General features: G+C 43.4%; 1 protein-coding gene across 1 annotated transcript; it reads left to right on the top strand.

Annotated features, from left to right (window-relative positions):
* Positions 1 to 157: 157 nt before the first annotated feature.
* On the top strand, positions 158 to 4,290 carry LOC139335005 (putative oxidoreductase YteT). The gene is made up of 14 exons (XM_070968380.1): positions 158 to 319; positions 560 to 674; positions 879 to 963; positions 1,045 to 1,118; positions 1,222 to 1,281; positions 1,607 to 1,714; positions 1,877 to 1,933; positions 2,066 to 2,196; positions 2,428 to 2,482; positions 2,682 to 2,774; positions 2,889 to 3,023; positions 3,251 to 3,352; positions 3,651 to 3,812; positions 3,957 to 4,290. Exons 2-14 carry the CDS (start codon positions 582 to 584, stop codon positions 4,083 to 4,085), a joined length of 1,284 nt encoding a protein of 427 aa, XP_070824481.1. The 5' UTR covers positions 158 to 319; positions 560 to 581; the 3' UTR covers positions 4,086 to 4,290.
* Positions 4,291 to 13,068: the final 8,778 nt, after the last annotated feature.

Genomic DNA, 13,068 nt, shown 5'->3' with positions numbered 1-13,068 from the left:
AAGGAATTGTGAAGTCTTTAAAAACAACAGACTCAAACGCGAGTTCTGTATTAAAGTGCATTTTTCTCTTAAACCCAGCTTCTAGGTTTTCAGTCACATTATGAGCACGCAGTGAATGCAGCATCCGCAGTACCGCGAGCACACTGTGGGGGGAGTCATTTCTGGCTGCTTTGCGTTTGGCTGCCTTATTCGAAGAAGTGAAACACTTGAGCTGTTATAACCGATCGCCCACCCGACGTTTTTGTTGTCGTGTCTGGACAATAGTGGATTAATGCGGAAGCAGGACAGGCGGTCTTGACAGTTGTGCGGGACGAGGCAGGTATGGAGCCACATGAACACAAAAGAGCTACTATTTACCAGAAACTCTGTTTACCCATTTTAATGGGGCACCTACGCTTATATGCTGTATTGGGGTCTCTGTTCTATGACACTGGGAAGGATGAGATGTTTACATTTTTCACTCAGTCCACATTCAGATGTTGGCTAATCTATAACCAGAGAGCTGTAAATGTAGTTAGCATTAACCCGGATTATATGATGTCCCTGATTTGTGTCAAAGTTCACAGGTTCAGAATTTAAGAATGACTTCCCCAGTCCGCGTGATCGTGGTGGGAGCCGGCTGTCGAGGGGAGATTTACGCCCAGTTTGCATCCATCCACCCTGAACGAGTGAAGGTCAGGAGGTGTTGCCCTGCCGGATGATGATGTCAACCAGTGGACAGTCATTTTTGTGCTTTTGACTATTTAGTGAAGTATATTGAAAAAGTTTATGCTGTATTGTGACTTTACCTCAGTAGATGGTTTGAATACTTTTCCCACCACCGCCCAGGCACTAAGCGCTAATGTCTAACTCAGCACTTCCTTTGCTCACCATTTCAGGTCGTTGGAGTGGCTGATCCAAGGAAATTTGCTCGCACTAAGCTTCAACAACAGCACAAAATTGTAGATGAAAACATCTTTGAAGGTGAGCATCGAAATGAAAAAAAAAAAAAGCATTAAATTGTTGACATTTATCTGCCTCTTTCTAAATGGCTCTGTGTTTCAGATTGGCACAGTATACTTGAAAGAGAAAAGTTTGCAGATGCAGTCTTAATTTGCACTCCAGACCGCCTTCATAAGGTAAACATGCAGTACACTGTGTGTTTATATTCTGTTTGCATGTGTCGCTCAATTGTTGCTGGTCTGTGCACACACCTCATTAATGGTCGACTGTGTTCCCCAGGAACCCACGGTGGCTTTTGCGAAGAAGGGCTACCATGTTTTGCTGGAGAAACCCATGGCAGTGAGTGTTCTGTTAATAAACATGAACCAACTAACCACCCGCGAGTGTTCATGGCCCAATAGGTCAATTTTTACTCTTACATTGAGCATTTTAGTTTGGAATTCAGCGTTTTGTTTAAAAATCATGCACACTGTATTTTTCCATCATATTTCAGTGTGATTTCATTGATGCAGCATAAAGACTAAAAGAATATTATATATTTTTGGGGAAAAGAAACTTTTTGGACTTTGAGGGTCATCTTCTTCTCTCTCTTTTCCTTTCTTGGACTGCATTTGTGCGACGGTCATGCTCTCCTCGCACACCAATGCTTTCACATGACTTTTAGACATCTGCTGAGGACTGCACAGCGATTGTGGAGGCCTGCACTCAGAGTGGTGTGATGCTGTCAGTGGGTCATGTCCTCCGCTATGATCCCACCATCCACAAGATAAAGGTGAATGCTTTGAGTCACACTTTGTCTTTATGAAAATGTCACAGTTTCCTTACAGCTTTGTGTTTAAAGATGTCAATTTTGTTGCTTCAACCTGCTGATTTTCATGAAATATTAATGAGACTTTTGCTTGTTTTGGTTAAAAAATGAAATGACTTTTTCTAGGAGCTGATAGATGCTGGAGTCATCGGTGATGTGATCCACATTCAGCACTTTGAGCCGGTAAGAATGCAAATTGAATCAGAAAATGATCCTGAAAAACACGCAGGGCTCCTCTTTAACAGAATTTGTTTTAAAAATTTGAGGCCTAACTGTTAACCCATACAGATTAGTCTTGGAAATCTCTTGTTCCAGGTTGGGTTTTACCACTTTGCTCATTCATTTGTTCGGGGGAACTGGAGAAATGAAGCAGAGAGCTCATTTGCTCTTTTGGCCAAGTCTTGCCATGACATTGACCTAATACATCACTGGGCTGGAGCACGCAGGTAAACCAACAGACAGCAGTCAATAATCAACTCAAAGCTCATCTGATGTTCACAAATAAGATTTAGGTAACACTAAAATAGGGTGCTAAACTAAAACAGGTCGGTGTGGTGAGGTAAGTGTGTCAGTTTGTCAAATGCTGACAGGAACTGGAACCTTGATGAGTTGTTTTCTGTGAGTTCACTGTGTTTTTCTTAAGATTAATCATTTACTTTGCTGTTTGTACATGGCAGGTGTGTGAAAGTGTCATCTTTTGGATCCGTCAGCCACTTCAGCAAAGAAAACAAGGTGTGTGTTCTGTTTACAGTGTCTGGCCTGACACAAAGAAAACACCTTATTGTCGATCTATCAATGCTATGTGAAGAAGCACACAACATTAGAGCACTGAAACACTGCGGACCTGTGTTTTTGCTCTCTGCTCTATTACTAACAGAAATCTCTTTGCATGGCATGAACAGAAAACATGACGTTGCTCATTTTTTCTCAGCCAGCAGGCGCTGCAAATCGCTGCCTGAAATGCTCAGTAGAAGCAGACTGTCCATACTCAGCATGCAAAATCTACCTGGATAGAGTGAAGCAGGTGAACCATTTCAGCACAGGAATTTCAGTGATTATCTTCTACACTTTACCATCTGTTAATGTCACACTTAAATTGCTATACGTAATTTTATATGTACTGTATGTGTGTGTGCAGGGTCACACCGGCTGGCCTGTATCAGTCATATGTCAGAGCTCGTTACCAGACATCGAGTCGGTAACTGAGGCGCTGAGGACTGGACCGTACGGCCGCTGTGTCTACGAGTGTGACAATGATGTCTGCAGTAACCAGGTTAGAAAAGTCTGGCTTTATAACACACAGAGGCCTGGCTGTTCATCTCTGTGTCTGCTCCTCACTATTGCGTATGTAACATTTGTCTTTTTTTTCAAACTCTGTCTGATAACTTTTCCTTATGTTCAAACATAGTTACCTAAACAGGAAATTCATCATTTAATTTCTTTAAAAGTAAAAAGGTTATTATTTTCATTTTGTATCTCTTTATCTGTTCTGTTTTCCAGGTTGTTAACATGGAGTTTGAAGGGGGTGTGACGGCAGCCTTTTGCATGGTTGCATTTACTGAGGAGATATGCAATCGAAAAACGACCATCTATGGCAGCAAGGTAGGTCATGTAACTGAGCGGTACAGCCTCAGGTTGTCAATCCAGTGTGGCACGATTTTAGAAATAACTGATGTTTACACACCTGAAAGTTTTGAGAGTGAAGGGTGTTAGTATGTAGATGTGACAGCCAGAGAAATTAAAGATCATCTTAGCTGCAATGCTGCCTTTAAGACCAGGAAAAAAACACTAATTGAAGCTCCTGTGTCATGGTGGAGCCAGACAAAATCATATTCTTACATGAGCTCCTTAGTTCTGACTTAGTTAAGTGGTACCTGTGTAATGTTGCATGTCTTCACAGGGGGAGCTGTCATGTGATGGCCATGAGGTACGCGTCTTTGACTTTCTGACCCAGAGATCCACAAAGCACACCGCGCACAAGAATACTCCCAGGCTCTTTGGCATGAATGGGCATGGGGGAGCAGACTACCACCTTATGGATGCCTTTATTTCTGCTGTTGAGGTGAGTGCTGAGTACTTATGAATCATTACAATGAGGACATATTAAGAACGTTGACTGTATTTACAGGTTTGTACCTGTAGAGGAGGCAGTGACACTAAAGTTTCTTGTGTGTGTCTGTGCGTGTGTGTCTTTTTGTGAGTGCAGAACAATGATCCATCCCTGATCCGCTCGGGTCCTGAGGAGACGCTGCTGAGCCATTTGCTGGTGTTTGAAGCTGAGCGTTCGCGGGTGGAGAGCAGGGTGGTGTACTGTGGAGACAGCAGCCAGAGCTAGACGACGAACAACATGGATATAAAGGGATCTCACCTTAAAAATCAAACATTATAAGACACAACTAGCCTGATGAATGGCCAAAACTTAGAATGGAATCTTGATTATAAAGATAATATTGCTCAGGGATTTTAATATTCTGTGAGAGAGAGAGAGAGAGAGAGAGAGAGAGAGAGAGAGAGAGAGAGAGAGAGAGAGAGAGAGAGAGAGAGAGAGAGAGAGAGAGAGAGAGAGAGAGAGAGAGAGAGAGAGAGAGAGAGAGAGAGAGAGAGAGAGAGAGAGAGAGAGAGAGAGGAGAGAGAGACTAACTGACCGTGTACTTGGTTCGTTTTTAAATTATAGCACTATGCCAAGAACTTGATCATTCATGGTTCAGCATAATGTGATATGGTTAGAACTGAAGCATTCACTGAATTGGTACTTACAAGATGAAAATCTGTGTCATTTAAATTGTCTTTGAATTGCTGTTTGCTTTTAATGTGCTTCTTAATGTCATCGCACACACAGTTGTCAGCGTGCACACATACTGTATGTTGATCTGCCGAACGCTCCTTAAAATGAATTTTTAATATTAGATTCATTCAAATGTGTTTATTGAATTCATAAGTTCCTTTTAACATACACAAATACACACTTTAAATCCAAGGAGATTTTTACTTAAAGCAGGTTGGAAAACAAATACAGTGAAGCTTCACCTATAGGTGAACCCAGGGTGAACTTTGGCGGCTCAGTTACATTCAGCTCATTGCCTATGTTTTTACATTGTTCAGTCTGCATGCTGTTGCTTTCAGGTGCCTATGGTGAAATAAGACAATACACATTTTAGCCAAGTGCTGACTACACATTTACATCAATCCTACATTTATATATGACATGTATGTTTTCTGTGATAAAAGATGGGGGAAAAATGCTGAACTAGATTTGCTATTGTAATAATTGCTGGTTGTTAAAGATTTAGAATAGCGTAAAGTTGCCACCACCTTGGTAAATCCGGTCTGATCTGGCATCAGAGGCAAGAGAACATATACCCCCAAAGACAGGAATGTAATACAAAAATAACCTTTATTGGGAGTACAATTTCATAAAAGCTACGAGACAACCCCACACAGGAATCCCCATAATCACTAAATAACTTGGCTAACTAACTTTTTTACTTCACGGTGCCTTTTAAACATCCACTTTTAGGCAGAATTTAAGCAATTGACATGATTTTACACACTCTTGTACAGTAGGTGGCGGTATGCACCTTTCAGCTGTTTGCGATCCGCTAAAAATTCGAGAGAAGAAGATGCTACAGCGGCTGAGCCGTATATTATGTCTATGGGCTGAGCAGCGTGAAGCGTTTTTTGGGACAGGAAGATTACTGATCCGCCAAACGCCGCACAGGCAGTTTCTACTCCCCGGTCCCTCGCTACCTAAAGGAGGCATCCAGCCTCCTTCCCTAAGACAGGAACGGTTTACGGCAGCACCCTCAAGGGCAAATGTGAAATTCAAACAATACAACATCCTTACTATACATATTAAAAAAATTCCTAGACATGCCAAAAAAAGTTCTGAAATGCTGAAATCACAGACACATAGCTGGGCTACACTGTGGTAGCGTTGTAATATAAATAATAATCATGTAATTAACAATATTCATGCTGTTCAGCTTCTCAACAGTGCTCAGAAAGGTCTATGAATAAATAATAAGCAGCAATAGTAAAACCTTCTCTTTTTATCCTCTTTAACCTGACGAGTCTCAGTCAAGAAGTAACATCTTTTGAACACAAGGTGTCACAAGTGTATTTGATTAGAGGTCTACACTCCACTAGCATGGACTGACAGCGGTCTGTTGTGATCATCAATTGGTGGTTTAGGACTAGAAGATCTCAAAATGCTGTGAATATCCCAACAATAATGAACAATAATAATTTTTCCTAACAGGAAAAAGACACAAACATTGCCATGTAGTTATGGAATAGCAGCCGGTTAAGTTTATGGTGCCACGCTTATGGGAACAGCTGGAGGACAGAACTTTAGTCACTTAGAGATAGTCACCCTTTCTGCGGTCGTCCTGGTTGTTGCGTTCAATAGCCTTTATGTCTAAGAAAGCCTCTAAGTGGTAGTAATAGGAGATTGCTTGATGCAGGTTTCTCTCCTCTTTGATGAACTGAGCCACATCCTTAGCATTCTGGTCCCTCAGCATCTTCATTTTTTCGTGGACCTTTATGCTAGATGCAGCCATAAATATACAACAAATAAAAAGTTATACGTAGTGGATCTAATATATCTTCACAAATCTAAGCTGTTAGCTATAGGAAAATATATTAGTAAGTAGTCTAGTCTACTCTCATGTATTTCTTGTTTGTTATAAAGGCACTTAAAGACGTCCATAGATATTTCCGTAGTTATTGAGACATATAACAAAGGTGGACAATCTGTCTCAGGTAGCAGGCTCAGCTGAATGACTACTCCGTTATAAGCACCATTGTCACTGTCAAAATAAATCCATATTCTTTCATGTACTGATGAGTAAAAATAAGAATATGTTATCTAAGCTTACAGAATGGTTTACCTGGTATTATTGGCTTCAGTGCATTTAGTCTGCAGGTTACAAAGATTTCTGCGAATTGCGTGCAGCTCCTGTCCATTGTTAAGACACTTAAAATGGAGTTCAAGTTGGCTGAGTTTATTGACTCTCCATCATTGGAGATTTTTGATCAGTGTACTAAGGCTAATCTGGTGTTCATTGCTGATCATTATGAGGTAGCTGTGTTAAAGCAGGCTAAGAAGCAAGCTATTAAAGCAGTCTTGTATGCTGCTTTAGTGGATAAAGATATTTTGCCCCAGTTACAGAGTACTCCAGAGCAGTCTGGGCGGTCTGTTGTTGAGGCAGGCAGACTTAAGGAGTTAGAGGTTGAGTTGCAGCGTTTGGCTTTGAAAGAGAAGGAGTTGCACTATATTAACAATCTTAAAACTAAAAAGCTTGAGCAACAAACTAAGATCGCATGCTTAAATTAGTACTTGGTGCCGCTTCTCCGATTACTAGGAGATTCACTGATTTTGATGTGAGTAAAAACATCCGCTTGGTTCCTCCTTTTAATGAGAAGGATGTTGATAAAAATTTTATCTGGTTTGAGCGGGTGGCAGCAACGTTGATGTGGCCGAAAAATGTGTGGACATTGTTGTTACAATGTGTTTTGAGTGGTAAAGCGCAGAGGGTTTACTCGTCTCTTCCAGCAGAAGATAGCCTTGATTTTGATAAAGTAAAAACTGACCACTGTTTCCTGATCTGTCCTCCCTACTGTTACATGGACCTTAAACAGATGTTTAACAAGGCTAACGCTACCTCACTTCCTCCTCACTGCCCCTATGACTGTGCCATAGACCTTCTTCCTGGAACCTCACCTCCCCGCGGACGTCTGTACTCAGCATGAAGCCATGGAAGACTACATTGGTGCTGCTCTTAAGCTTGGGATCATCCGACCTTCCTCGTCACCTGCTGGAGATGGGTTCTTCTTTGTGGGGAAGAAGGACAAGTCACTTCGACCCTGTATTGACTTCCGTGGACTCAATGACCTCACCATAAAGAACAGGCATCCTCTTCCACTCATTTCATTTGGTTTTGAGCTCCTCCAGGGGGCCATGATATTTACTAAGCTTGATTTGCACAATGCTTATCATTTGGTCCGCATCAGGGAGGGGGATGAGTGGAAGACGGCCTTCAACACTCTCACTGGACATTATGAATATTTAGTAATGCCTTTTGGTCTTACTAATGCTCCTGCTGTTTTTCAGTCACTCGTCAACGATGTCCTTCATGAATGTTAGAATAAGTTTGTTTTTGTTAACCTTGATGACTTTCTGATTTTCTCGCCTGATATTAATTCTCATGAGAAACATGTTAGACAGGTGCTCAATCTACTACTGCAGAACCAATTGTTTGTTAAGGCAGAAAAATGTGAATTCCATGTTCCCACTGTGTCCTTTTTGGGGTTTGTGGTGTCTGAGGGGAGGGTCAGAATGGATCCAGAGAAGGTCCAGGCCGTGCAGGAGTGGCCTACTCCCACGTCCAGACGAGAGATCCAATGGTTCCTAGCGTTTGCAAACTTCTACAGGAAGTTTGTGGGCAATTTCACTCACATTGCTTCTCCCCTGCATGCTCTAACCTCCTCCAAGATGCATTTCCTTTGGTCTCCTCAGGCAGAGTCCGCCTTCCAAAGGCTCAAGAACAGCTTCGTCTCCGCTGCTGTGTTAATCCTTCCTGACCCCAAACGGCAGTTTGTGGTAGAGGTGGATGCCTCTGACCTGGGCGCAAGGGTGGTGCTCTCACAACATTCTGAAAGGGACAACAAGCTCCACCCTTGTGCTTTCTTGTCTTGCAGGTTCTCCCCCTCTGAAAGAAACTACAATGTTGGGGACCGCAAACTGTTGGCCATAAAGCTGGCCTTTGGGGAGTGGAGGCACTGGCTGGAGGGGGCTGAACAACCTTTCCTGGTCTGGATGGATCGCAAGAACATTGAATACATCAGGTCAGCTAAGAGACTGAACCCTCATCAAGCCAGGTGGGCTCTCTTTTTCTCAAGGTTCAACTTCACTGTTGCCTATCATCCCGGCTCTAAGAACACTAAGCCGGATGCTTTATCAAGACTGTTCAAGGGTGAATCTGTCCCTGTAGCACCTGAGTCCATTATCCCTGAAAATTGTGTTGTGGGTTGTGTTACCTGGGGGATTGAGGAGTAGGTCAAGAGGGCTAACCAGGAAATTCAGATTCCCCCAGAGGTACCAACCAACAAACTGTTTGTCACCCCCGACCTTTGGGGTCCTGTGATTTCGTGGGCTCATGCTTCCTTGATCTCCTGTCATCCTGGTTTCTGCAGAACTCTGGCCCGGGTCCGTGAGAGGTTTTGGTGGCCAGGAATGAGGAATGATGTCAATGAGTGTGGCAGCCTGCCCTACCCGTGAACAGAATAAGAGCAAGAATGCCCCCAGTGCTGGACTTCTCCAGCCTCTTCCTGTGCCCTGGTTGGATATCTCACTCCACTTTGTGACTGGGTTACCACCATCAGAGGGTAATGCTGCTGTACTTCTAGTAGTTGACTAAGAGTAGTTCTCCAAGATGGTACAATACATACATACCCTTACCTAAAATTCCCTCCGCCGAGGAAACGGTGGAGGAGCTCATGTCTCATGTCTGTCGAGTTTTTGGATTTCCCAGGAATGTCCTGTCTGATCGGGGCCCGCAGTTCGTGGCACAGTTCTGGAAGGTGTTCTGCCAACTGATGGTTGCCACTGTTAGTCTGACCTCAGGCCACCATCCTCAAACCAATGGACAGACAGAGTGGTTAAATCAGGACTTGGAGAAGGGGCTGCCCTGGCATCCCAGAATCCCACTTCATGGAGCAAGTACGTCATGTGGGTGGAGTATGCTCACAACACCTTACCCCGCACGTCTGTGGGCTTGTCTCCCTTCCAGTGCGTGTTCGGTTATCAGCTGCCTCTGTTTCCTGAACTGGAGAAAGAGGTCAGCATCCCATCAGCTATCGCTATGGTCCGCCATTGCAGACGGATGTGGGCTCTGGCTCGTCAGAACCTCCTCAGGTCCTCCCAAAACCAGAAGACGTTTGCTGACAGAAGGAGGAAAGCCGCGCCTGAGTACCAGGCCAGACAGAGGGTGTGGCTGTCTGCCAAGCACTTGCCACTTAAGGTGGAATCCCATAAGTTGGCTTCCCATTTTTTTGGACCATTCCCCATGTCAAAAGTTATTAATCCTGTGTCTGTGAGACTCAACCTTCCCAGGTCTCTTCGGGTGAACCCCACATTTCCATCCATCCATTGTCTATACCCGACTATCCCTTTTCGGGGGTTGCGGGGCAGGGGCTGGAGCCTATCCCAGCTGTCAACGGGTGAGAGGCGGGGTACACCCTGAGCCGGTTGCCAGCTGATTGCAGGGCAACATATATAGACATACAACCATTCACGCTCGTCCTGTCAGGCCCTAGACTGTGTTCTATCTTGTCACTTCCTATTTTATTTTGTAGGGTTTTCTCAGTTCCTGTTTTGTGTTTTCTTGTTTGGTGTCTTGACTCCCTGTGTGTGATTGTTCATTGTCTTCACCTGTGTCTCATTGTGTCCGCCCCCTCTTGTGTATATATAGCTGCTCTCCCCAGTGTATCTTTGTCAGATTGTCTGCGTTCCTTGTGAGTAGCTTTCTGGCTGACTCCTGATTTTGACTCCTGATCTGCCTAGCAATTTTTGTACTGTTGCCTATCCCGACTGCCTCCCGTGTACCAACCTTGGACTGTTAATAAATCATTTCTCATCACCTGAGAGTCTCTGGTCTGCTCTGCTCTGTGGGTCCCCAGTTTGTCTGTCTGAACCTGACACTGCTGCTCATTGTTTTTGCCATCATCCTGTTTTGTTTTGTTTTTTTGTTGTTGTTTTTTTTTTCCTCTTTTAGCAGTATTGTGATATGAGTGGGCCAAGTAAAGCTAAACAGATAGTTATTGTAGGTGTACGCACAGTTTTCTAAATACAGTATGACTCACATTGCATAACACTGAAGGTAAAACAGCCCCACAATTTTATCAGATGATCACATTCCATCATGGAGGGAGGTGTCCCTCTTAATTACTCTCTGAACATAATAATGTCAACAACAGCACACCATTCCTGGGCCTTGCAACACATCAGGGATGACTAATTCTGGAGTGTGTCCTAGAGTCCATACTCCCAGATGGATCACATTGTTTCTGATTGGACTGACACAGTTATAAGACTGCTGTGGCAAGAAGGGTGTGTAAAGAAAACTAAAGAAATGACGAAATGATTGAATCACAGAAAAACTTTGACCTAGTGCCAGGATGGGATTACAGCAGTGGTGTGAATAGGCACTCCTTCGGGCAAAGCTTCATTTTCCATTTGATGTAATCTCCATGTTACTCTCTAAGTGTTTCGGGAACAAACCACAAGCATATAATTTCTGATGAATGAGAACTAAGCTGGTAACATGACCCTCTGTCTATATCTGTTTCACAGTAATAGAGATCAAGGAGTTCTCTTATCCTGTCTTTAAGAAGATGATTGGTCCCCACAAGAACAGGTTAGACGCACACATGCCTGCGCGCGCACACACACACACACACACACACACACACACACACACACACACACACACACACACACACACACACACACACACACACACACACACACAATGCCCAATAGACTGGCGACATGCTCCTAAGAGACAAGTTTGCAAACTGAGTCAGCAGCTGTATTTTTGAATGACTCAACCAATCCACCGCAGAGCCCTTTCGTTTCTCAGAGCCCTGCCCTCAACCCTCCCTCACACACAGGCACGCACTGCCTACGTTTACGCGAGGCTTTACCTCACCACAGCATCACTTCCTTCCACTTTACTAGTCTGCAATTAGCCAATAGCAATAAAGAAGCATTTTCCAAAGAGGTAAGTCAACTCTGAGGTTCGTATTATTGGAAAGACATTTGTTATGTTTCCATTTGTATGTTGATTCTGCTTTTTTCTGTCTTTTACTTCACTTTTTTGCTTGAGGCTCTATTTTTTCCAATAACATTATATGATATAGACTGATAGACATGCTGTGGCGAATGATACGGCAAGTTTTCTGCCAAGCTAATAATCCTATGATCCTGCGAGTCATTTACTGCATGAATCAGTCATGTTGCCAGGAAGAGACTCCCACGTCTGCTTTGATTTTTCTCAGACTCTACCTGCTTTCATGCTACAATATCTGCTGGAGGGCTGTGTTAATGTCACTCTACATTCTTTTCCCTTACAAGACAGGCATCTGTGAACAAGGAAGTGGAGGAGGAAAGCAAGGAGTGGACCAGTAAACTGTAAAACACGGGGCATTCTGGCTCTGTTGGTGACTCAACAGGAAATGATGGAGCAGGAGTAAGTAAGGTGAGAGAAGGAAAGAGAGGAGGGTGGGGGTGAGAGGAGAGATAAAATAAGGAAAAAAGCAAGATTGGCTTAGTAATGCTTAAGGACTCTGAGCTATGTTGTGGGAGAAACAGACTTTATACCATCATACCATGCTTTTCTGTGGAAATCTGTGGTGTGTGTAAGCACAGATTGCCTTGTCCTTTCTCCTCCCCCACTATTCTGCACAGTAGAGTTATGACATGCACACACACTCAATAATCAGCAGTTGATCAACATCACGACCAAATCTGTCATTTGTTTTCTGTTGTCCTCCTGAAAGGTCATCCTGTATGTTACGTGGTGATTCAAAAAGACTTTGACCTCAGAGCAAATTTTGAATGGTGCAAATATTGACAGTGTCTTCCTGTCATGTCTGTTTACCCAAAATGAAAAACACTCAATATGTCAAAGTCCTGATGAGCAATCCTGGTGTGTTTGTGCCAACAATGATGATATGGCAATATGTGCAGGGAGTTACATATGCAGGGAGAATTATCCAAAATAACTGAAGTGCAAAGCCTATTTTTCTTAATTCTCTTAATGAATGAATGAATGATCAACTTCACAAGGCTGCGGAAGACCTCCCGCTGGGCCCGCAGACCCTCTGCCCACATTGTAGACTGAAATCACGGGTAGGGAAGCTGCCTGGGCCTCCAGTGCTGTATCCTGGCCAAAGAATCACCCTTTTCATGCTCTGGTCTCTGCCATTCAATGAAGCTGTCAGCGTGAAATCAGATGTCACAGGGTTTAAATCACTTAAATCCTTGCCACTTCCTAAATCACTTCTTTGCCCGCTGACTCTGCTTTGTCTTTCTCGGTTGGTACCCTGGGAAAAAAGTGTTTTGCTTTCTTGTCTTTTATAGGGATTGCACCACCACGCATAAAGCTGTGTGTTTGTATATGTGTGCTTTCCACCTTGAATCCATTGCTTTCCTTGTAGCTCCATTTTATTCATGGCAGCCTGAAAGGCTATTTGTGTAATTTTTAAAAATGCTAATCAATTTAGCATCAGAGTAGTTTCCACAGAAAGTATTTTCT

Source organism: Chaetodon trifascialis, chromosome 8, assembly GCF_039877785.1.
Source record: "Chaetodon trifascialis isolate fChaTrf1 chromosome 8, fChaTrf1.hap1, whole genome shotgun sequence".
In the NCBI taxonomy this organism is placed as follows: domain Eukaryota; kingdom Metazoa; phylum Chordata; class Actinopteri; order Chaetodontiformes; family Chaetodontidae; genus Chaetodon; species Chaetodon trifascialis.
This window is presented reverse-complemented; position numbering and strand designations above follow the sequence as displayed.